General features: G+C 41.9%; 1 protein-coding gene across 1 annotated transcript; it reads right to left on the bottom strand.

Annotated features, from left to right (window-relative positions):
- Positions 1 to 716: 716 nt before the first annotated feature.
- LOC142495007 (angiopoietin-related protein 5-like) lies at positions 717 to 26075 on the bottom strand. The gene is made up of 7 exons (XM_075599845.1): positions 26051 to 26075; positions 24040 to 24118; positions 18992 to 19013; positions 3406 to 3497; positions 2187 to 2307; positions 1413 to 1598; positions 717 to 1062 (listed from the first exon to the last, which is right to left on the bottom strand). Exons 2-7 carry the CDS (start codon positions 24112 to 24114, stop codon positions 767 to 769), a joined length of 792 nt encoding a protein of 263 aa, XP_075455960.1. The 5' UTR covers positions 24115 to 24118; positions 26051 to 26075; the 3' UTR covers positions 717 to 766.
- Between the last annotated feature and the right edge of the window lie 226 nt (positions 26076 to 26301).

The raw sequence follows: 26301 nt of genomic DNA, 5'->3' as shown, positions 1-26301 counted from the left end.
GCTTTGGAGTTTTCAGCCGAGCGCCAAGCTGTTTTTTAGCGCGCTGTCGGCTGAAAACATCCAATCAGCCTTAAGCAGCGTCAACGCCACGGCGCCGTGACGTCGGTGCCGTGACATTGACGTCAGTGCGTCGCGGGCGATTGGCCCAGCGACGTCACTGCCCCGCCTCCAACCACCTCCCCCCGGCTCCCTTCGTGCACGCTGGCTCGCCTGCAAGTCCGTGCAATCGCGCTGACTGAAGCAGGCGAGCCTCAGCATTAGCGCGCCTCCGCTCTCCCCACACCTCTATGGCCCGGGCCTAAGACTTGTCTGCAGTGGTCCCATTCATAAGCATGGACCTTTCCCCCTCCCGCCCCCCAGCCTTAATTCTCCCTGGCCACAATCGATCCTTGCAGGTACTGTCCCCAGCACCGCAGACTTTTACTTGTTCGTCCATGGCGCTGGGGACAGTAAGTCTTACTACATCTGTAATTAGGTAATGTCAAGTTAGTAGGACAGATTTAACAAAGCTCTGAGTATCTACATCAATGATGTCTACTAGTGTCACTGAGAGGGACTTAGCAGCCATATTACATTTAGGTTTTGAGATAATTTTTTAAATCCCAGTGTATCAAAAGAATACCGGTACAAAGAATCTGTAAAACTATTTTAAAGAAGGCCATAGAAACCCAATGAATCTTTAGATAATGTATTCAAATCAACATTAAGACACAAACTGAGGAAAGAGAATTTTTTTTTAATTTCATGTGAAATAAAGCAATCTTCACTAACGGTGTCTCAAATACATCTTACTAAACTTCAGTGACTTGAAGTTTTGCCATGTTTCCCAAGACACTGCAGAAGCCCAGCCCGTATTGTCTCCCTGTGGGTGCCATTGACCATTCAGATTAGCCATCCCACAGCGGTTAAACCACCATCCAGAGCGAAATTGATCCCGGCTGCAGCTGTTGTACCGGACGTCACCCATCCGACATGGAGAACAGTTGTCTTTGTCCTTGTCCTTTGTGCTGAAAAAGCTGCCATGTGTGTTGGTGTCACTGTCTCTTCCTCTAAAAGCATCTCCTGCAATAAGAAGTGTACATGTACAGTATCTTGTTAGACTATCTCACAGGTACTAAACATGATCTGGAGAATTTCCTCAGATATTCAAGGCTCTTTCCAATTATTTTTAAAGAAATAATCTATGTATCATCCAGAAAGAGTTGTTACAAGTTGAACCCCACTGCAGGGTTTTCCTCCAGCAATTTTATCAGGATAAAGGATTTAATTTAAAAAAAAGTTGCTCAACAAATTAAAAAAAAAAAAAAAACCCCAGTAAAGTATTGCTCTATAATACATAACCGGGACCTCCATGACTAAGGAGAGTAAAACTATTTACATGTAAGGTACACGTTCTGGTGCTCGGCACATACCTGCGTTGCCAGAATAGCTTCCCACCGAGAGCTTGTAGAAGTTAGTTTCATCATCAACTCTGAAGGAGCTGTACTGTGCAGAGGCTTCAGCTCCACCAAAGTCCCCAAGGCTGATGCGCAGTTCCGAGATCCTGCCATCCTGGTTGGTCAGAGCATTAATGTTATCAAGCCCCAGCCAGTGTTCACCTTCAACAACAAATCTGAAGTTATTCTGTTGGCCAGATTCAGCCACTGTAGAGTCAAGTGGATGAATTTTTAGGGATATTACTCTGTGCTGCTGAACATTCTACAGCAGAATATTTTGCAATGTATTGTATGATCCTCAAATAATGTGGAGTTATTGGCCCATACGTTCCCTCACAATTTAAAAAATCACTGAGCAAGGAAACAAATGAGGTGGAAGGAAAGTAAGTTGTAAGTGTAACAGCTTACAACCTTCATCTGTGATTTAAAGCCTTATTTAATATTGTTCAAAAACTATTAATCAGTTTAACTACAACTGAGCAATAATACATTTCCCACTATGAATTAGTTTCATACAAATGTTCTGTAATTAATAAAGTCCAGAATTGGCTACATTGATGTTTCTGAAGTATTACCCTTAAATCAGCATAGCTGTCTAGAATCTAGAATCTTTATCACTTTAAGCTGTGATGTTTAATCATATTTTTACAAGTGAAGTCCCCACAGCAACAATTATTTACATCTCACATAAGCAACTGTCATTGGTAATGTGAGTGTAAACCAAATTAAGGAATCCTAAAGAGTTCTTACGTGCAATATTTCCAAATCCCAGTTTGTACTCGGCCCACGTTCTATCGAAGGAAATTCCATCTTGTCCATCGTGACTCTGTATCAGTGTCCAGCCGCCGTTAGCTTTCATCTCACAGAATACCTGCAGGTGAAACATATAGACATCTCCTCACTTTAACACAACACTTTACAGTGAAATAGTCTTCACTTAACATCTCTTCTGTTCAGGGCCACCGACAGGGGGGAACAGAAGGGACAGGTGTCCCGGGCCCGGTGTCTGTGGGGGGGGGGCCCAGTGGCCTGTGCTCCACATTGGGCCCAACCTCTGGCCAGGCCCGGCATTTTTTTTAAATGTATTGGGGTATATTTTATAAACATTGTTTTTTTTTTATATATATATACAGTGTTCGACAAACCTATACATTTGCTCGCCCCGGGCGAGTGGATTTAACCCCCGGGCAAGTAAATATTGGCCCAAGCAGCACACGTTTGGTACTAGGTGGCGAGTAGATTTTTTTGTGTGGCGAGTAGATTTTTTGGTGATTTGTCAACTACTGTATATTGGGGTAATTTTTATATGCATTGGCTTTTTTATACGTATTGTTTTTTTTAATATGTATTGGGGTATTTTTTATATGTATTGGGGTATTTTTATATGTATTATTTTTTATATGCATTGAGTTTTTTTTATATGCATTGGAGTATTTTTTATATGTATTGTTTTTTTTAATATGTTTTTGGGTATTTTGATATGCATTGTTTTTTTTATATATGTATTGTTTTTAAAAATATATGTATTGGGATATTTTTACATGCATTTTTTTTATATGCATTGGGTTATTTTTTATTTGTATTTTTTTTATGTGCATTGTTTTTTTATATATTCAGTGGGGTATTTTTTATATGTATTTTTTATATATGTATTGGGGTCTTTTTAATATGTATTTGGGTGGGTTTTATGTGTATTGTTTTTTTATATACAGTATGTATGGGTTTTTATATATATATATATTGGAGGGTTTCTAAATAGAGGGGGCTCGCAAGGTGTGAAATGAGGGGGCTCGCGAGGTGGGAAATGGGGCTCGCAACACTGCCGACGGTGGGGGAGGGGGCCCCGGTCAGAACTGTAGTCTGGGGCCCGGGAAATCTGTCAGCAGCCCTGCTTCTGCTTGTACTAGTTTTAAGTCTCTGTGATGCAGGCTGCTGAAATAACGATTTAACTTCAGCAACATAAACCTACCTTAAAAGATGTGCTGGCTCCCACTGGTTTTATTGTGTAAATCCCATTTGCAGATCCCTTGTTTCTTGTCCAGATGTGTGAACAGTCGTATCCTGCAAAATAAAATGACAACATTCCAATCTTGCTTTGACAAGGTAAAGAAGCCCAAACGCAGGGGTAGGTCAGTGATGGACTTCGGTTTTGAATTAAGCACTAATTGCCTTAGTGGTAATTACGACCTGGAGTGAGAGAGCAAATCAGTGCCTTTGTGGGCTTGCAGTGTGCAACATTATTACACTGCAACAATCATCACATGGGGATTGTAAGATCTTCAAGGTAGGGAGGGACTCGGGTTTCTGTGTTATTTTAGGAAGATCCCTACACTCAAGCATTGTCAGAATAAAATACAGTAGTAGTCTGTAGAATTAAAATGCCAAGCAGTATGTTGCGGGTGTGTACAAAGATTTAAAGACAGGAGTTACTGAGAAAGGTTTCCTTTTTTAGTAATGTTACTTTTATGTCTGAAGCGTTTATTTGAGACAGATACAGAAGGATCTTGCTCGAACTCTAAATGTGCTGTGTGAGGAGGTGTGTGCTACCTGGGATATAATAAAAATAACAAAAAATGTGTTAATCCCCTGTACTGTGCGCCAGACTCGGAGCAGTTGTATGAATCATAGCAACTGCAAAAAATATATACTGTACAGTTATACTGGTAGTTTGAGAGGCTTAATTCTACAGGTCTCTCTTGAAACAGACTCAGTGGAAACAGATATACTAGTCGGCATCATACGGCGGTGCCGAGAAGGGGGCCGCCATGTCTCCACCATGTCAACGCATGGCCAGAATGGGCCGTCCAGGGGTCGCGCATGCACAGAACAGGCCGGCCCGGGGTCGTGCATGCTTGGAATGGAGGGGTTTCCTTCTGTCGCGCATGCGCAGAACGGTGCATTGCCGGTCTGCGCATGCTCCTAATGAAAATCACCGGTTCCACTTTCTGGCGATTTTCGCTTTACGGCGGGTCCTCAGAACGGAACCCGCCGTATTAGTGGGGCCCTCCTGTATATCATATGTTTGAAAGGTAAGTTTGCGTATATAGTAAGGGGGACGACGACGCGACCGCGTGACGTCAGCCATCGCCGTTGCAATAGCGATTACTGCTTATAGTGCAGGAGACAAGAGAGGGTGACCGGGGGGGTGGTCGTGAGCGGTTAGCCCTCATTGGCTGAAGTGCTCGCGTGCCGCTGACGTCATGCGCCGATCGCTGAAGAAGTCAAAATCCTTTGACTTCCAGCAATCGCAAACCCGTGACGTCAGCCGTCGCGATCGTACACACTAAGGGCACCCGCGACAGACTGCATGCACTTGCTACGGCGCTGCGCACCGTCGCAGTCGCTATAGCACTTACTATAAACGCAGCCTAACAGTGTATGAGCCTGCTAGTGAAGCAGCCTTAATAGTGAACAAATAGATAATCTGTTCAGATGTATTTCAATTTGCACCCTTACTGCTAATCGTAGATTGGGCTGCTAATTAAATATGCTGCAGGATGTACTGGGTATAGTGTATCTTCCCACCTGCATTGACAGTGACCTGCCTTCTGCTTATTTCAGCAGTTGTATATGCTGCAAGCGTAGGTAAATATGGTGTATACAGTAGTGTGGAGCAGATATTTTTGCGTTTCCTACAGGTGTCCCACTTGTCTGCCTATCCTTCTACGGCATCCCCTTAGACCAGTAATTTTCAGCCTTTTTTGGTTAAGGAACCCTACAATTATATTGTGAAATTCTGAGGAACCCCAACCCTCTCTAATAGCGCATCTGAGATCAACTGCATTGTAAGGAACCTCAACCCTCTCTAATAGTGCGTCTGAGATCAGATGCATTGTAAGGAACCCAAATACTCTCTAATAGCGCATCTGAGATCACATGCACTGTAAGAAACCTCAACCCTTTCTAATAGCGTGTCTGAGATCAGATGCATTGTACATTCTTCTGTATTTGGTACAATTTTCAATTGGCCTGAAAATTGCAGGGAACCCTTTAAGGATGCCTGGGGCTCTGATTCTACTGACCAAGATAACTTAAAATTACTACCTGTAGCGAGACATTTCAAGTTGAAACAACATGGCCTGGCTACATTTAGATGCATGCCCATCGCACAGGCACATGTCCCACATCGTGGGGGTAACAGACACAAGCTGCTACTCCAAATGTAGGCCAGAATGATATATAAATTGGACACTATAGCACCCAAAGGCCTCAATGAAGATTTGAATCGTGGATGCTTTCTTTAATATCTCATCATATTGTCATTATATTATTACTGGATTTTATATGACAGCTTTTGTTTACTATCCACCACCTGTGGCATTATATTTATCTTATTAGTCATACACATATTGTGCATGTCCCGTCCATGTCCATTGATGTACTCATACCTTTATAAATTACTCATGCTGCATCTTCCCTTGACATTTATTTCCCTTCCCCTTTCTTCTCCCCTTTCCTGTCCCCTCCTTCCCTTCCCCCCCTCTTCCTCTACCTCCCCCTTGCATCCCCCTTTTCCTTTCACACACACTCACTGTCACTTTTGTGTTTTTTATTGTTGCACCATGCGTTTTCACAGGTCAGGTACCCTCTATGTCCCCTGTTTCATTGTATTATGGCTCATTTTTTATTTCGGATGCTGGGCACTTGATGGAATGCCTACATGTACCATTCATGTGCATGAAGACTTCCACGAATATGCCATGACACCCATGTGGGGACATAGTATAATTGAGCAGTTTTGTATTAGATATATGGTGTGCATGTGCCCTGTTATTATCATTGTGACAGTAGTTTCTTTTCTCTTGCTAATCATGGTGATGTCTTTGTACATACTCCTCTGCCAGGATCACCCATAACGTTGTTTACATATTGCGTGTCCACCACCAGTGGCAGCTTGCATTTGCCATTATGGCTCTTCACTTCCCACGGAGGTCTCTACAGCCGTGCTCATGCGCATGGTTCCCTTGGTAACCAATGACGCTCACTGCGGGGGATTAGACGCTCCTGCTCTCCAAGATCCGAATGAGCGGTTATTCCACGACAACATTGAATGGTTACTATGGCAATCCAGGACGCTTCTGAGTGCGCTCCACGTGACTGACTGGTAACCAATATCAGGACTATTCACACAGCTGTTGATTCATGCATTTGGCATTTTGTACTCACCTGTTTTTTTGCGCAATTTTTTGTTGGTTGATTGTAATTGGTAGGTGTGTTTTTAGGGTATATATGTCACTGAATTTCAATTGTTCTCTGCACCCCCCTTGATAAAGATCCCTTGCACCAGCTTGTACTGTCTTTACTAGTGGAGTGCCTGACACCTTCCATCTATCTATCTATCTATCTATCTATCTATATGACTTATTTTGTGGATGTCAGGGCTGGTGGTGTTTGTGGGGGCCTGGCTGGCGGTGCAAGTTGGGCCCGACCTCTGGCCCCGGCTCTCCATCAGCTGCCTGCAGGCCCGCTCTCCCTCACTCTGCACCATGTGCTACCGATGTCAGTGTGCGCCGGGCCTCCCTCTCATGCCAGCACGCACCAGAAGTGAAGGCTCAGCTTACTTCTGGCGCGCTGATGTCAGAGAGGGCCGTCGCGTGCCTGTGGTAGAAGCTCGGCGTGGGCACAGTGAGGGAGAGCAGGTCGGCAGGCAGCTGATGGATAGCTGGGGCCTGGGTGCGACCGGCATCAGGGGCTGACAAGAGGTCGGGCCCAACTTGCAGCGCCGGCTGTGCCCCCCAGCAGACACTGGGCCCGGGACACCTGCCCCTTCTGTGTCCCCCCCTGTCGGCGGCCCTGCCTTCATTTGATGATTGATTTTTTCATCTACTCCAATACTAAGGCTGCTTCACAAGCAGGCTCATACATTGTTACCTTTCAAACATGAGATAACGTGATTGGTGAAAAAAACTGGCGCTAATTAAGTGCTAGTGATCACTTAAATTACAGTGAATATATATAACTCATAAATAGTGATATCAAAGAAAATCGTGACTCAAATAGTGCAAAGGTGAAAGTATAATATAAGTTGCAACCCCCTGCTCAGACCCTCTGGAAGGGACTGTCTTGACTGGTCCCAGAAGATCAAACGATATTTTCTCAACCCAGGGGGAGCATGTGGGAGAAAACACAACAAAAAAACACACTAAGTGCAGACTGGAATGTACAGGTGTGAGATGATTGTGATGCTTGGCCTCTAAGTGCTGCCTACTCACAGGATGTAGGTAGGATGTGTATAGTGGCGTGATCAGTAGAATCTGGTGGGTCCCTCTGAGTAAACACAGGAGGTGGCTGGAACTGGGGTATCATTAGCAGGTGTACATGGAAAGATAAAAACAGACCTCCATGGTGCAGATCAATGGTATACAAAAAACTTTATGAAAGGATATAAAATGTGCACTCACAAAATTTAAAAGCAAAATAAGCGTTTTTCACTATATAAGTGATGGGAGGGTAGGGATGGTTGCCTCAGCTCACCGCACCGCCGATATCCTGGATAGTTCTCCTCCGCAGGCTCCCTGCTACACCCAGGCAGTGTGGGGATCTCCAGCTGCGGTCTCTCCGGTGCGTCGCGTCACTTCCGGTCTGCACGATCAGCTCCGTCGCGTCACTTCCGGTTCGGCGGTTGATTGGCAGTTCGCGGGCACCAATCCTCTCACCTCCTGGGCGGGTCCACTCTACGCGTTTCGCCAATGGAATGGCTGGCTTCGTCAGGAGTATGGACCCCCCCCTTCCAGTGTTGCTTTATATACCCTATACAATTGCTAGTTTAATTAACCTCTGCAGTACTGGTATGAAGTCTATAGACATGGTTAGATGTATTCACAAATTCATGCTAAAAAACGGGGTCAGAGTGGGGAGATTTGAAATACCTCTCCAGTCAATTGATAATCCTTTTGATTAATTAATAAGTAAATTTAGGCTGTAGGTAGTGGGGGGAGAAAAACGAATAAACAAAAAGTGGCAAAAATGTATCGGCTAAAAAATAAGCTTAATAAAAGATCTATAAATAATCTATAAAAATACTATAAAAATACAATTCGTTATAATAAAGTTCAGTAAAGTAGGTAAATTGAGTAATGAGGATGTGAATACATCCCTAAAAACATGTTCCAGCATGGTTCTTAGTTAAAGGGACAGTGCAGTAGCAGCATGTACATCACTAAAATTCATGTTAGGTACTATTAGTTTTTATATAATATTTCCAAAAAGACTTTAATCTATTCTGAACTAGACCTTATGGACAGACACCTCTTACATGACACTCAAAAAGGAATATATAATATACTAACAAAGTCTAAACCTATAAACGACGCATATGGAAACGGAGGTTCCTGATTAACCTATGGAGGGCGGAGATGAATAGAGAGGAAAGGAATCCATATTAGAATACATGTGACAATCACAAATGCTATAATAACGTATACGATTATGGCAGTGTAAACAATGACAATATAAGGAAAGAGACAGTCCTTAAAAGCATATAAAAAAATATATATATAAAAAACATATAAAACCACTAAAATTAATGCAAGGATTTTATTTTAGAGAGGCTTTTTATTTCAGGAAGGGGGCCACATCTATCTCCATGTTTAATCCTCTGGGATGGAGTGATCTCAATTTGTGTATCCAAAAGGACTCTCTTTTGATAAGCTCTGTATTCCTATCTCCTCCACGCCAGTGTTGTTTAACGAATTCTATTGGCATGTACGTTAGTCCCTTGGGATCCCCCTGATGTTTTTCTGAGAAATGATTAGGAACACTATGAGTGACTAACTGCCTGTTAATGCTGCTAAGGTGTTCTAGTACCCTTGTTCTGACTGGTCTTTCTGTTTTCCCCACGTACTGCAACCCGCATGGGCACTCCAGGACATAGATTACGTGGTCTGTCCTGCATGTCAAACATGATTCTATCTGGAAAACTTCTTTTGTCACATTTGAACAGAACTCGTTTCTTTTATCTGATTTGAATTCGCATGCCCTGCATTTGTTGCAGCCAAAAAAACCTTTTCCCGTTTGAAGCCAGCTATCAGGATTTGTGTCACTTTTTTTCTTCAATGCACTTGGGGCCAATCTGTTTTTGAGGTTGTTTGCCTTTCTGAAGATAATGTTCGGTTTCTCAGGAATGGCCTCACCCAGAATCGGGTCATTTCTGAGAATATCCCAGTGCTTGTTAATAATGTTCCTTATGACTTTCGCTTCCCCACTATAATTTGTGAGGAAAGCAAAGTCAAATTTCTCATTTCTCCCTTTTTTCTTTTCTTTAGGTCTAAGTAGATCCTCGCGATTAATACCCTCCACTCTCCTTATATCGTTGTCCAACTTCTCTTCCCTATATTCCTTCTCCATAAATCTTTTTTTGAGATACTCTGCCTGTTCACGATACGTGGTATTGTCACTGCAGTTCCTTTTTAGCCTAGTAAACTGTCCAGGGGGTACACCATCCATCCACCTGGGCAGGTGACAACTTGATCTTAATATATAGTTGTTTTTGTCAGTTTCTTTAAAATAGGTTTTTGTTTTAATCCTATTCTCATCAATAAAGATAACAAGGTCTAAAAAATTTACACTTGTTTGGCTAGAACTGCTCGTGAATTTTAGATTATTCTCATTCACATCTAGAGATGCCAGAAACCCTTCCAAGGATTCCTGACCCCCCCTCCATATCAGGAACACATCATCGATGAAACGGCGCCAGAGGACAAGATTCTCCCCCAGAATGCCCCCCGGCCAGATCTTATCATCCTCCCAAACGGCCATAAATAGGTTCGCATAACTGGGGGCGAATCTTGTCCCCATCGCCGTTCCACATTTTTGGAGATAGTATTCTTCTCCGTACCAAAAGAAATTATGATTTAAAATAAATCTAATGCTGTCTATAATAAAACCAATCTGAGTCTCAGTGAGGTCCTTGTCCCTAGATAGTACCTGTTTGATCGCTCTACACCCTTTTTCATGTTCTATTACTGTGTAGAGCGATGTTACATCGCAGGTGGACATAATAAAATGTTCTTCCCATCTTACTTTATTTAAGGTATTAATGATGTCTGTTGTGTCCTTCAGGTATGCCTTCTGCTGCACTACATATTTCTGAAGGAATGTATCTATGTACAGTGACAGATTAGCCGTAAGCGAGTCAATCCCCGAGACTATAGGTCTGCCTGGGGGATTGACTACACTTTTGTTGACCTTAGTTAGATGGTAAAAGATAGGTAATCTAGATCTGTCACTGTACATAAACTGATACTCATTATCGTTCAATACATTTAATTCCTTCCCCTCATCTAAGAAGTTTTTCAACTCCTCCGTAAATTTTCTCATTGGGTTTGATTTTAATTTCTCATACGTTTTTGTATCTCCTAAAAGTCTGAGGCACTCCCTGTCATATGCCTCTCTGTCTAATAGCACTATTCCCCCTCCTTTGTCAGCAGGTTTTATGACCAAGTTATCATTATCAGTGAGGTCTTTAAGGGCTGTTTTTTCTTCTTTTGAAAGATTATTGCGCATTTTCCCTTGATTTGCAGCTAGGTCTTCAAAATCTTTATTAATCATTTTAAAAAAGACCTCTAGATGGTCACCTTTGGCATAGTGGGGATAGAAGGTTGATCTCGGTTTCAAATTCGTATGGATAATATTCCTCTCTTCTAAAACCACTGGTGGAATAGTTGGTTCGGGCTTCCTCGCTCCCTCTCTACCTAGGAAGTACCTCTTTACGGTCATTTTACGGAGGAATTTATTTGCATCTATGAATAGGTCGAATGAGCTATGACCTCTCATAGGTGCAAAACTCAAACCTTTTGATAATACACTGTGCTGAGCTTTATTAAGTGTTACCGAACTTAGATTAAAAATGTTTGTCTCCCTCACTTGTTGCTCCTTTTGTATCCTCTTTCTTCTCCCTCTCTTTCCTCTGAATCTCTGCTTCTTTTTGAATCTTTCCTTGTTTTTGGACAGGGTTGCGTCCCCTTGTCCCACAAAGTGGAAGGTCCCTCTCCTAAAAAATCTTTCTCCCTATTGTGATTTTTGGGGCTTACATCCCTCTCTTTATCCCTTCTATCAAAAGAGTTCACTCTTCTCTCCGTCTCAACTGGAGATTTATTTGCTTTAGATGCTCTTTCTTTTTCTCTTTGATCTCTTTTTTCTTTATTTATAGGGGTATAATTGGACCTTCCTCTTTCTTGAGATTCATGCCTCGATCTGGACTGGTCTCTATATGACTTTGTATTTGTTTTCTCCCCTTCTATTTTAGTTTTATCTCCCATATATTTAGATCTTTCTTTACTTTCATGATGGTTTTTCTTAGAGAATTGTTTTTTATGGGAACCCTGATGTTCACCTACATCTCTGCTCTTTCCTCGTCCCCATGTTCTCTTATTTGTCCTATTTTTCTTCCATGTACGTTGCTCCCCTTTATTATAGTCTTCTTCATCTCGTATAAATTTACGCATTTTTGTTGTTTCTACCTCCTTTTCCAAAGTGTTTAATTTCTTTTGAAGTGCTGTGTCTTTTTCAATAAACTCTGGTGTATTAATAAGTGGTGTAAGAATATCCTGTATGGCATCTATTTCCTCCCCTAATATCTTTAGGTGTGCTTTTTGTTGTTTAATAATGAGATCAATTAGTGTCTGAGAACATAAGTCTAGCACCTCATTCCATGTTTTAAGAAACTCATTATCTTCTAAATCAAAGGAGGGAACTATAGGAATCCTTAGACCCCTAGGAATCCTATTGCAATTTTTATATTCTTCTAGGAATACAACATCTAACCATTTTCTAGTATCTTTCACTAGGAGTTTTTCTAGTTTCACAAATTCAACCTCAACAAGGTGATGTACATGCTGCTACTGCACTGTCCCTTTAACTAAGAACCATGCTGGAACATGTTTTTAGGGATGTATTCACATCCTCATTACTCAATTTACCTACTTTACTGAACTTTATTATAACGAATTGTATTTTTATAGTATTTTTATAGATTATTTATAGATCTTTTATTAAGCTTATTTTTTAGCCGATACATTTTTGCCACTTTTTGTTTATTCGTTTTTCTCCCCCCACTACCTACAGCCTAAATTTACTTATTAATTAATCAAAAGGATTATCAATTGACTGGAGAGGTATTTCAAATCTCCCCACTCTGACCCCGTTTTTTAGCATGAATTTGTGAATACATCTAACCATGTCTATAGACTTCATACCAGTACTGCAGAGGTTAATTAAACTAGCAATTGTATAGGGTATATAAAGCAACACTGGAAGGGGGGGGTCCATACTCCTGACGAAGCCAGCCATTCCATTGGCGAAACGCGTAGAGTGGACCCGCCCAGGAGGTGAGAGGATTGGTGCCCGCGAACTGCCAATCAACCGCCGAACCGGAAGTGACGCGACGGAGCTGATCGTGCAGACCGGAAGTGACGCGACGCACCGGAGAGACCGCAGCTGGAGATCCCCACACTGCCTGGGTGTAGCAGGGAGCCTGCGGAGGAGAACTATCCAGGATATCGGCGGTGCGGTGAGCTGAGGCAACCATCCCTACCCTCCCATCACTTATATAGTGAAAAACGCTTATTTTGCTTTTAAATTTTGTGAGTGCACATTTTATATCCTTTCATAAAGTTTTTTGTATACCATTGATCTGCACCATGGAGGTCTGTTTTTATCTTTCCATGTACACCTGCTAATGATACCCCAGTTCCAGCCACCTCCTGTGTTTACTCAGAGGGACCCACCAGATTCTACTGATCACGCCACTATACACATCCTACCTACATCCTGTGAGTAGGCAGCACTTAGAGGCCAAGCATCACAATCATCTCACACCTGTACATTCCAGTCTGCACTTAGTGTGTTTTTTTGTTGTGTTTTCTCCCACATGCTCCCCCTGGGTTGAGAAAATATCGTTTGATCTTCTGGGACCAGTCAAGACAGTCCCTTCCAGAGGGTCTGAGCAGGGGGTTGCAACTTATATTATACTTTCACCTTTGCACTATTTGAGTCACGATTTTCTTTGATATCACTATTTATGAGTTATATATATTCACTGTAATTTAAGTGATCACTAGCACTTAATTAGCGCCAGTTTTTTTCACCAATCACGTTATCACATTTACTTGTCTGCCTTTGGTGTTTTGGCTGCTTATTGCTAGTCTAAATATGGAGAATGCTAAAAGTAGTTTGAATGTCTTCGCGAAAAGATTACTAAGGAATGTTAATTTTAACAAAGAACTAGAGGACGAAATTATAGTAGATGAAAGTGTGGGACACCTTGTTGAGGTTGAATTTGTGAAACTAGAAAAACTCCTAGTGAAAGATACTAGAAAATGGTTAGATGTTGTATTCCTAGAAGAATATAAAAATTGCAATAGGATTCCTAGGGGTCTAAGGATTCCTATAGTTCCCTCCTTTGATTTAGAAGATAATGAGTTTCTTAAAACATGGAATGAGGTGCTAGACTTATGTTCTCAGACACTAATTGATCTCATTATTAAACAACAAAAAGCACACCTAAAGATATTAGGGGAGGAAATAGATGCCATACAGGATATTCTTACACCACTTATTAATACACCAGAGTTTATTGAAAAAGACACAGCACTTCAAAAGAAATTAAACACTTTGGAAAAGGAGGTAGAAACAACAAAAATGCGTAAATTTATACGAGATGAAGAAGACTATAATAAAGGGGAGCAACGTACATGGAAGAAAAATAGGACAAATAAGAGAACATGGGGACGAGGAAAGAGCAGAGATGTAGGTGAACATCAGGGTTCCCATAAAAAACAATTCTCTAAGAAAAACCATCATGAAAGTAAAGAAAGATCTAAATATATGGGAGATAAAACTAAAATAGAAGGGGAGAAAACAAATACAAAGTCATATAGAGACCAGTCCAGATCGAGGCATGAATCTCAAGAAAGAGGAAGGTCCAATTATACCCCTATAAATAAAGAAAAAAGAGATCAAAGAGAAAAAGAAAGAGCATCTAAAGCAAATAAATCTCCAGTTGAGACGGAGAGAAGAGTGAACTCTTTTGATAGAAGGGATAAAGAGAGGGATGTAAGCCCCAAAAATCACAATAGGGAGAAAGATTTTTTAGGAGAGGGACCTTCCACTTTGTGGGACAAGGGGACGCAACCCTGTCCAAAAACAAGGAAAGATTCAAAAAGAAGCAGAGATTCAGAGGAAAGAGAGGGAGAAGAAAGAGGATACAAAAGGAGCAACAAGTGAGGGAGACAAACATTTTTAATCTAAGTTCGGTAACACTTAATAAAGCTCAGCACAGTGTATTATCAAAAGGTTTGAGTTTTGCACCTATGAGAGGTCATAGCTCATTCGACCTATTCATAGATGCAAATAAATTCCTCCGTAAAATGACCGTAAAGAGGTACTTCCTAGGTAGAGAGGGAGCGAGGAAGCCCGAACCAACTATTCCACCAGTGGTTTTAGAAGAGAGGAATATTATCCATACGAATTTGAAACCGAGATCAACCTTCTATCCCCACTATGCCAAAGGTGACCATCTAGAGGTCTTTTTTAAAATGATTAATAAAGATTTTGAAGACCTAGCTGCAAATCAAGGGAAAATGCGCAATAATCTTTCAAAAGAAGAAAAAACAGCCCTTAAAGACCTCACTGATAATGATAACTTGGTCATAAAACCTGCTGACAAAGGAGGGGGAATAGTGCTATTAGACAGAGAGGCATATGACAGGGAGTGCCTCAGACTTTTAGGAGATACAAAAACGTATGAGAAATTAAAATCAAACCCAATGAGAAAATTTACGGAGGAGTTGAAAAACTTCTTAGATGAGGGGAAGGAATTAAATGTATTGAACGATAATGAGTATCAGTTTATGTACAGTGACAGATCTAGATTACCTATCTTTTACCATCTACCTAAGGTCCACAAAAGTGTAGTCAATCCCCCAGGCAGACCTATAGTCTCGGGGATTGACTCGCTTACGGCTAATCTGTCACTGTACATAGATACATTCCTTCAGAAATATGTAGTGCAGCAGAAGGCATACCTGAAGGACACAACAGACATCATTAATACCTTAAATAAAGTAAGATGGGAAGAACATTTTATTATGTCCACCTGCGATGTAACATCGCTCTACACAGTAATAGAACATGAAAAAGGGTGTAGAGCGATCAAACAGGTACTATCTAGGGACAAGGACCTCACTGAGACTCAGATTGGTTTTATTATAGACAGCATTAGATTTATTTTAAATCATAATTTCTTTTGGTACGGAGAAGAATACTATCTCCAAAAATGTGGAACGGCGATGGGGACAAGATTCGCCCCCAGTTATGCGAACCTATTTATGGCCGTTTGGGAGGATGATAAGATCTGGCCGGGGGGCATTCTGGGGGAGAATCTTGTCCTCTGGCGCCGTTTCATCGATGATGTGTTCCTGATATGGAGGGGGGGTCAGGAATCCTTGGAAGGGTTTCTGGCATCTCTAGATGTGAATGAGAATAATCTAAAATTCACGAGCAGTTCTAGCCAAACAAGTGTAAATTTTTTAGACCTTGTTATCTTTATTGATGAGAATAGGATTAAAACAAAAACCTATTTTAAAGAAACTGACAAAAACAACTATATATTAAGATCAAGTTGTCACCTGCCCAGGTGGATGGATGGTGTACCCCCTGGACAGTTTACTAGGCTAAAAAGGAACTGCAGTGACAATACCACGTATCGTGAACAGGCAGAGTATCTCAAAAAAAGATTTATGGAGAAGGAATATAGGGAAGAGAAGTTGGACAACGATATAAGGAGAGTGGAGGGTATTAATCGCGAGGATCTACTTAGACCTAAAGAAAAGAAAAAAGGGAGAAATGAGAAATTTGACTTTGCTTTCCTCACAAATTATAGTGGGGAAGCGAAAGTCATAAGGAACATTATTAACAAGCACTGGGATATTCTCAGAAATGACCCGATTCTGGGTGAGGCCATTCCTGAGAAACCGAACATTATCTTCAGAAAGGCAAACAACCTCAAAAACAGATTGGCCCCAAGTGCATTGAAGAAAAAAAGTGACACAAATCCTGATAGCTGGCTTCAAACGGGAAAAGGTTTTTTTGGCTGCAACAAATGCAGGGCATGCGAATTCAAATCAGATAAAAGAAACGAGTTCTGTTCAAATGTGACAAAAGAAGTTTTCCAGATAGAATCATGTTTGACATGCAGGACAGACCACGTAATCTATGTCCTGGAGTGCCCATGCGGGTTGCAGTACGTGGGGAAAACAGAAAGACCAGTCAGAACAAGGGTACTAGAACACCTTAGCAGCATTAACAGGCAGTTAGTCACTCATAGTGTTCCTAATCATTTCTCAGAAAAACATCAGGGGGATCCCAAGGGACTAACGTACATGCCAATAGAATTCGTTAAACAACACTGGCGTGGAGGAGATAGGAATACAGAGCTTATCAAAAGAGAGTCCTTTTGGATACACAAATTGAGATCACTCCATCCCAGAGGATTAAACATGGAGATAGATGTGGCCCCCTTCCTGAAATAAAAAGCCTCTCTAAAATAAAATCCTTGCATTAATTTTAGTGGTTTTATATGTTTTTTATATATATATTTTTTTATATGCTTTTAAGGACTGTCTCTTTCCTTATATTGTCATTGTTTACACTGCCATAATCGTATACGTTATTATAGCATTTGTGATTGTCACATGTATTCTAATATGGATTCCTTTCCTCTCTATTCATCTCCGCCCTCCATAGGTTAATCAGGAACCTCCGTTTCCATATGCGTCGTTTATAGGTTTAGACTTTGTTAGTATATTATATATTCCTTTTTGAGTGTCATGTAAGAGGTGTCTGTCCATAAGGTCTAGTTCAGAATAGATTAAAGTCTTTTTGGAAATATTATATAAAAACTAATAGTACCTAACATGAATTTTAGTGATGTACATGCTGCTACTGCACTGTCCCTTTAACTAAGAACCATGCTGGAACATGTTTTTAGGGATGTATTCACATCCTCATTACTCAATTTACCTACTTTACTGAACTTTATTATAACGAATTGTATTTTTATAGTATTTTTATAGATTATTTATAGATCTTTTATTAAGCTTATTTTTTAGCCGATACATTTTTGCCACTTTTTGTTTATTCGTTTTTCTCCCCCCACTACCTACAGCCTAAATTTACTTATTAATTAATCAAAAGGATTATCAATTGACTGGAGAGGTATTTCAAATCTCCCCACTCTGACCCCGTTTTTTAGCATGAATTTGTGAATACATCTAACCATGTCTATAGACTTCATACCAGTACTGCAGAGGTTAATTAAACTAGCAATTGTATAGGGTATATAAAGCAACACTGGAAGGGGGGGGTCCATACTCCTGACGAAGCCAGCCATTCCATTGGCGAAACGCGTAGAGTGGACCCGCCCAGGAGGTGAGAGGATTGGTGCCCGCGAACTGCCAATCAACCGCCGAACCGGAAGTGACGCGACGGAGCTGATCGTGCAGACCGGAAGTGACGCGACGCACCGGAGAGACCGCAGCTGGAGATCCCCACACTGCCTGGGTGTAGCAGGGAGCCTGCGGAGGAGAACTATCCAGGATATCGGCGGTGCGGTGAGCTGAGGCAACCATCCCTACCCTCCCATCACTTATATAGTGAAAAACGCTTATTTTGCTTTTAAATTTTGTGAGTGCACATTTTATATCCTTTCATAAAGTTTTTTGTATACCATTGATCTGCACCATGGAGGTCTGTTTTTATCTTTCCATGTACACCTGCTAATGATACCCCAGTTCCAGCCACCTCCTGTGTTTACTCAGAGGGACCCACCAGATTCTACTGATCACGCCACTATACACATCCTACCTACATCCTGTGAGTAGGCAGCACTTAGAGGCCAAGCATCACAATCATCTCACACCTGTACATTCCAGTCTGCACTTAGTGTGTTTTTTTGTTGTGTTTTCTCCCACATGCTCCCCCTGGGTTGAGAAAATACCTTTCAAACATGATACATCTGCATCTAAAGTACACTATGATGCCGACCAGTACATTTATTATCACTGACTGTATCAAAAGAGACCTGTAGCCAGACCCACTGTATATCACTGCGTTTGCTATAAGGCTGAGCATTGGTGCTTTGAATTAAGCTTTTCAAACTACCAGTATAACTGTATATAATTTGTACAACTGCCCTGAGTCTGGTACACAGTACAGGGGATGAACACCCTTTTAATTCACTGTATTTAGGAACAATGTTATATGTTTGTTATATTTCCTTGCTGTAATTATTTGAATTATGCATATTAAAATAAACGTTTTATCATCTATAAATATTCCATTAATCGCTTTGGTAGTGCACCAAAGCTCTTCTCTCTATGTACACACTAGTATATTTTTTGAAGCACTTATTTCCATTAAGTGTTATATTATTACAGTATGTGTTATATTATGTCACTTTTATTACTGCTGTGAAGCACTATGCGCATAGAAAGCGCTATACTGTATAAATAAAGATATACAGAAGGTTTATAAAAACAGATTCAAATGCATCTTACCTTGAGATTTTGGAACAGAATCCTGTCAGAATGAAAAGAATGTATTATTTAATTTGCATACAAACATTTCTGGATAAATCGCACAAAAGATGGAGGCACAGAGTTTAAATTGCAAAAATGATTGCTAGGATTTTATTGCATCCATATAGCAAACCAAATAGCGTTTGCCACCCATGTTATTATCTGAGCATGGGGCTGTGTCCCCGAAATGTTATTTGCTCTGCTATAAGCATGCAGTATAATGCTAGCAACTTAAACTGTGTGCTTTCATCTTTTGTGCGATTTACTATGTTTATGCCCTGAGTTGGAACGTTGGGGCTTTGATGGGTTAGTTTGCCCCAGGACTTGAATGCGATCTCTTTTTTTTTGGCAATTGGTGTGCCTGTACCTATCCTTATATTGGTAAAACATTTCTGGATGATCTTCATATCTAATACTAAAAACTCAGTCCTCTGGCACATCCAGCTAATGAAGTGCAATGTTAACCAGATGTCCAGCACTCAAGGGGCTAAGAGGACGTACACACCAATATATAGATCAGCCTTACTGCAAATGTGAAGCAATAAGCACAGTAATGGACTCTATTGGACTAACTGTGCTGAAGGTAAGATGTGAGGGGCAACTTTCTTCCTACATACAGCAAGAGAATATTCAGTCATTATTTAAGGGGTTTTAACAAACAAAGACTGACATATGAGCTATTCTCACAGGGGTTATTGTGATATTTGTTTTTTTTAAAGATAAAGGCAAGCCAGGCTAATAAAGCACTTTTAAACCACTATAGATGGCCGACCGTTCAGCCTATTAGAATAACAGAGTTAATATTACACCGGTGCATAGGGACACAGGGAGCCTGTAACACATAGAGTGTAACTTAAAGAAATCACACCAGATCCCTTTCACAACTGCACTTAGGTGTATAATACTAATATATACTAATACATATATATATATATACACCATCTTCAGAATTAATAAGTCATAGAATCTCAATATTCCTAATGTAACAACTTGATAAGTAATAATGCTGAATATGCCGTATTTCTGGAATTACCAACTGACATGAAAAACTGAACATGTATCACTTTATATGAAAAACAATAAAATTGTATTAATTAATGATGCTATTAAACGACGACGCATGTGTGAATAATATGTACAGTGAATCATAAAAAGCCCCAGGATAGGCGACACAATAATGGACAATATTGGATAATCTGAACTCAGGTAAGTATAATACCAATAAGTGTCACAGGATATTATCACTGGTAAAGTGATCGGGGATATATCCACACGGGAGCAGAAGGATTTGTAAAAACACTCAATCAATTCATAAGGCTGTTAGAGTATGTATCAGATGAACAGATACATACAGTAATTTGCAACTTTTCCTCTCAGCCTAGGATACAGTGGGGTGATAGCATACCCAAAATTCACTAACAAAGGTCAAATCATTGATACAAAGGAAGATACTATTGTAGCTGTCTCAATTGTGAATATATCCAAGTATATTGTAAGTGGTTACATAGACTGACTATAGCTACAGTGTCATAGTATTAGTATAGTGAAGAATCTAACTTCGCCGTAGTGTCAAACAGAGGATTGGTATATAGCAACCTGATAAAGTACCCAAGTACAGATAATACCTTTAAACACTACAGCCATTGATGTGCCTAGATACAATAGATATAGCTTAAGCCCATTAGTAACATTATTATTTATCAAGTTGTTACATTAGGACAGTGATTCTCAACCGGGGCTCCGTGGAACCCTGGCTGCCCGCACTCACTGCTGCCCCTGGCTCTCCCCCCTCCGCTCTGCCCCCTCTGCTCTCCTCCTCCCTCCGCGGAGCACACTCTAGCAACCCGGCACTTCTGGTGCCTGCTGAGCGCGTGCAGTCTTTCCGCACTCTGCTGCCACCTGAGGTGAGGAGATGCTCCCTGGTGGTGGCAGCGGCGGCTGCTGCTCGGGGGTTGGGGGCTTAATGAATGCAGCATGTATTGTACTTTCTGTGATATGCGGAGGTGTGTGTGTGTGTGGGTTTTAGTGAGCAAGTGTTTGTGAGTGCCTGTGTCAGTGCAGAGAGCGGGTGCCTCAGAGAGCAGGAGACAGAGGAGCGAGTCTAGTCAGTGCTGAGACATGAGTTTTTGCCCCCCTCCCAGCTCTGTTTTTGCCCCCCTCCCAGCTCTGTTTTTGCACCCCTCCCAGCTCCGTTTTTGCCCCCCCTCCCAGCTCCGTTTTTGCCCCCCCAGCTGTTTTTGCCCCCCCCTGACACACACAGTGACACACAGTGACAGACACACTGACACACTCAGTGACAGACACACTGACAGACACACTGGACAGACACACTGACACACACATTGACAGACACACTGACACACACATTGACAGACACAGTGACAGACACACTGACACAGTGACAGACACAATGACTGACACACAGTGACTGACACACAGTGACAGACATCGGGTGCTATTGCTGACTAGCGTGTTGTGAGTGATGCTCATGATGCATCAGTTGAGTCACATTGCTGTTCAGTTTTTTTTAGCTTGCCTGACTGTTTATTTTCATGTTACAAATTTGATAGCAACTTTAACTATGGAACAGCTACGCTCCTGTAGTATAGTACATCTCCTTCCTCCCTTCTCCTTTTGTCTCCCTGAACCCACTTTCTCATCACCCCTTCCTTTTCCTCTTTCACCCAGGCAAAAAAATAAAATAATCACATGGCTAGTGAGGGGATTCATTATTCAGCCAAGTATTTCAGAAACTAGTTATCAACATCAATCTCTCACTCATAATTAATATGCTACGAAGCAGTCTCCCCTGGGCTGGGAAATAGTCAATGTACATTTCAATTAATGGGGCTAAAATCTTCTCTAGTGGGGAGCAGGCCTCTTCAGGGGAAGGTTGTGTGAGATGCAGGGGGGAGAGTGATGTGACATGCAGGGGGGAGAGTGATGTGACATGCAGGGGGGAGAGTGATGTGACATGCAGGGGGGAGAGTGATGTGACATGCAGGGGGGGGAGAGTGATGTGACATGCAGGGGAAGAGTGATGTGACATGCAGGGGGTGGGAGGTATATGAGGAGGATGATGATGAGAGGTGCTGGGGGAGATATGATGATGATTTTACCCGTGCGGCCCAATTTTTTTAAACATGTATTGGGGGATGGGAGTCTTTTAAAAATTTATTGGGGCGGCGGGGTCTTTTTAAAATGTATTGGGGCATGGGGCGGCGGGGTCTTTTTAAAATGTATTGGGGCAGCGGGGGCATTTTTAATATGTATTGGCGTGGGCCTTTTTAATATGTATTGGCGGGGGCGGGTATTTTTATTATGTATTGCGGGGTAGGGTTACATGTATTTAGGAGTGTGGGTTTTTTGGTATGTATTTTGTGGGGGGATTGAGTGAGAGTGGGATAATTGACGGAAGGTAGGGGCGAGTGAAAGGAGAGGGGGGGATAAGTGAGTAAAAGAGGGAGTAAGAGTGAGATGCAGGGGAGATAAATACATGCGAGGCGGAAGGGGGGGGGGGAGAGTGAGTGAGACGGAGGGGAGAGAAATACCTGGGTAGAGGGTGGGAAATAGAGGGAGCTCGTGAGGTGTGAAATTAATCTAATATGTATCAGCCAGTTAGGGGTTCCCCGAGATTTTTTTAAAAACTTCAAGGGTTCCTCCAAACAAAAAAGATCTATGACTTATTAAGTCTGAAGATATATAAATATATTAGTATTATACACCTGAGTGCAGTTGTGAAAGGGATCTAGTGTGATTTCTTTAAGTTACTCTCTAATAAAGCACTTGTTCAGCCTTATTTATCAGACTGCTGGATACAAAAAGGGACGTGATTAGTCGTATTTAACGGTCAGCAGGTTAAATAAAAGACTTGTTAAGCCTGACCATAACCCTAATATGCCAGCTGAAGCCTAATAAACTAGTCTAACCTTGCATACATTTGTTAGCCTAAGCCTAACCCTAACATGACAGCCTAACCAGCACTCACTAAATTCTAACTTAGGCTAAGGCCCCGCTGCCTCAGACCACGCGCCCGCACTGCAGACAGGCGGTGCGTGGAGAGGCACTTGGGGTTTTTACCAGTCCAAAGGGATCATTTTTGCGAGCGGGAAGGGGGGGCGTGGCCTATCAGGTTGGGGTGGCGCGGCCATGACGGGGCGCGGCCATGATGTCAGGGGCGGGACCGCCCCTCAGCCGTTCAGCCCCTCAACTGTTCAGCCCCTCAGCCCCTCAACTGTTCAGCCCCTCACACACACATACAGGCACTCACGCACTCACAAATACACACGGAGGGGTGAATTGGAGCCCGGGGGATTGGAGCAGGGGGGGATCGGAAGGGGGACCCCCCCTCCAAGAGGAGAGAGTCTGTGGGAGGGAGCAGGGGGACTTCCTTGGTGCTGCAGTTTATTTAAAATCTCTGCTTTCCCCCTACACTCTCCTCCCCGCTCCCCGAAGCCTCCCCTCCTCATTGGCTCACAGCCACACCACGTGACGCGTCGCCGCTTGGGATTACAATTCTCTTGAATCCCCTGGCGGCTGATGCGTCACAGCGTGTAGTGAGCTGTGCAGCGAGGGGGGACTGGGACCAGCTCGGGAGGATTCCCCTGCTGGTGGGGAACGCTCGTGCGGCCGCCCGCAGCGGGTCCCAGCCCTAACTGGAAGAAAACAATAGCTAACTAAATAAGTGAGAGGGAGGAGGTTATAGAGCAGGCTGCCAGGTAAATAAGCACATCCAAAAAATCCTACTGGTTAGAAGGAAGTTTGTATGGGAGGTAAAAAAAGGGTAGGAGGCTGGATAGATGACAGATTGAATATGGGAAAGTGGTATGTGTAACATTGATTATTTTACTAGAAATACATTTTGAGATGTCATATTCATTTTCAAAAGACAGAAGCTTGATAACATTGTAAGAACAATGCAGCAATATGCTTTACATACTGAGTTACACCACAGATACATGTTACTCCTCCCATACATATATTTCTCTTTGAAAGTCTTTCACTGACATTTGATTTCATGCACTTACCTGTGGTCTAACATGTTGAAAATAAAGACTCAAGAACAGCGTGCAGCCGAAGAGCTTGAAGTGAAACATGTTCATTTCCCTGAGAACAAAAGAAAATATGTCAATGTACATTGTGCCTCTTATTTATTCACTCACTTCAGGAAAACTTTTTGTTAATATAGATTCTGTACAAAACCAGGGACTACATACAGACCATGTGCAAAGACATGTTACATACACTCTTCTGCTCCGCCTTAGGGCTGTTCTATAGAGTGTGCGGCCGTACGCGCGTGCCTGTGCGAACGCGCGTGCACGTGCCGCATGCTTTTTGTGTGTATGCTGAGCTCTGAGCTGTGTGAAGGTACTGTGTGTTTGTGTGTATCTATGTGTATGTATGTGAAATTTATTTAAAAAAAAAAAACACTTTTGTAAAAATAAAATATTTATTAACATTGTACAGACACACACATACATGCATACATACATACACACACACGCATGCATACATATACACACACGCATGCATACATATACACACACACACACACATTTCAGTGCTGGTAGCGGCGTGAATTCATTGTATTCCCCGTCTTCCCCGCTTTTGGCCGGATGCACGCTCACTACCGTGCGCGCGCGGAGCGCTTCTATAGAAGGGCTTTCTAACCTCAGCCAATTATAAGTGACGCGTACAGAGTAGCACACGCGGCCACTATATAACAGCCCTTACATCTCAGCCCTTATTTCTTGCTATACATCATCCTGACTCGTGTTCTGCTCAAGGATGTCTACTTTCTACCCCCTTTGTATCTAAAGCCCTCTCCCACTTAAACCTTTCTCACTGACTGTCCCACACCTCTGGAATGCCCTTCCCCTAAATATCCAATTAGCACCCTCTCTATCCACCTTTAAGACCCACCTTTAAACATACCTGCTTAAGGAAGCATACTATGAGTAGCTCCATGGCTGATAATTTACATCTCATACATAAACATTGACCCGTTGCAGACGCACTTACCAGCACGTCCTCCTACTGTCTCTGTACGTTCTTCCTACCAACCAATTAGATTGTAAGCTCTTCAGAGCAGGGACTCCTTTTACTAAATGTTACTTTTATGTCTGAAGCACTTCTTCCCATCATGTGTTATTTGTATTATTTGTTATTTATATGATTGTCACGTGTATTACTGCTGTGAAGCGCTATGTACATTAATGGTGCTATATAAATAAAGACATACATACATTTCACTCTCTGCACATGTATTAGGTGATACCTTTTTTATTTGGACTATTTATTATTTTTTATAGATAAGACAAGCTTTTGAGAATTCTCTCTTCTTCAGGTCAGCAATACTGGTTTACAAAGATTTCATGATAGATGTAAAAATCCAGGTAAAGTTCTAAGGCAGATGATGTACTGTAGGAAATAAATGTTACTAATAATAGCATGTTCTTGTATAGCGCTGCTAGTTTTACACAGCGCTTTACAGAGACATTTTGCAGGCACAGGTCCCTGCCCCGTGGAGTTTACAATCTATGTTTTTGGTGCCTGAGGCACAGGGAGACAAAGTGACTTGTCCAAGGTAACAAGGAGCCGACACTGGGACTTGAACCAGGTTCTAGCTTTAAACTCAGTGCCAGTCAGTGTCTTTCCTCACTGAGCCACTCCTTCTCCTACATTCCATACACCACGGAATGTGCTAGAGACGCATCCTCTATATCTTAACACAACTTTGTATCCGAACAGCTCATTGCAGTTAAAAGTACAATGTCAGATCTTGAATCTGGAAGGAACACATTTTAGTTCCAAACAACACTGTACTGTACATCTAAACCTCCACTCAGGGAGCAGCACTTCATTTGAGATTCAATAACTTAGTTACTGATCTAGTATTTGTAAATCTATCTGACCTTCAGGAAGCAAAAGCAGAACATTTACAAACCGAGCCTATAAAATAAAATCTATTACACATAGGAAGAAAAACAGAGAAGGATAACCCCCACAGACAAACAAGACTGAGAGCAAGTTCCATACCTGGTCGTCACCACAATACCAGCTGTAGCTGGTGCCAGCCCTCACTCCTCCCTTTAAATAGCCCCACGGATAGAGGTGGAGATTACGTTTAGCCATACAGATAATAGGATGTTATCATTTCACAATACCCCTTACCACCCCCCTGGATTAAAGTGTTACCAAAAAAAAGAAATTTCCATGTGAAGAGACACAAAGTAGCCACACAAAATTAACCTATTTAGCACGGTGGGAAACTGTAATACAATGATGTC

This window comes from Ascaphus truei, chromosome 5 (genome assembly GCF_040206685.1).
Source record: "Ascaphus truei isolate aAscTru1 chromosome 5, aAscTru1.hap1, whole genome shotgun sequence".
Classification (NCBI taxonomy): domain Eukaryota; kingdom Metazoa; phylum Chordata; class Amphibia; order Anura; family Ascaphidae; genus Ascaphus; species Ascaphus truei.
This window is presented reverse-complemented; position numbering and strand designations above follow the sequence as displayed.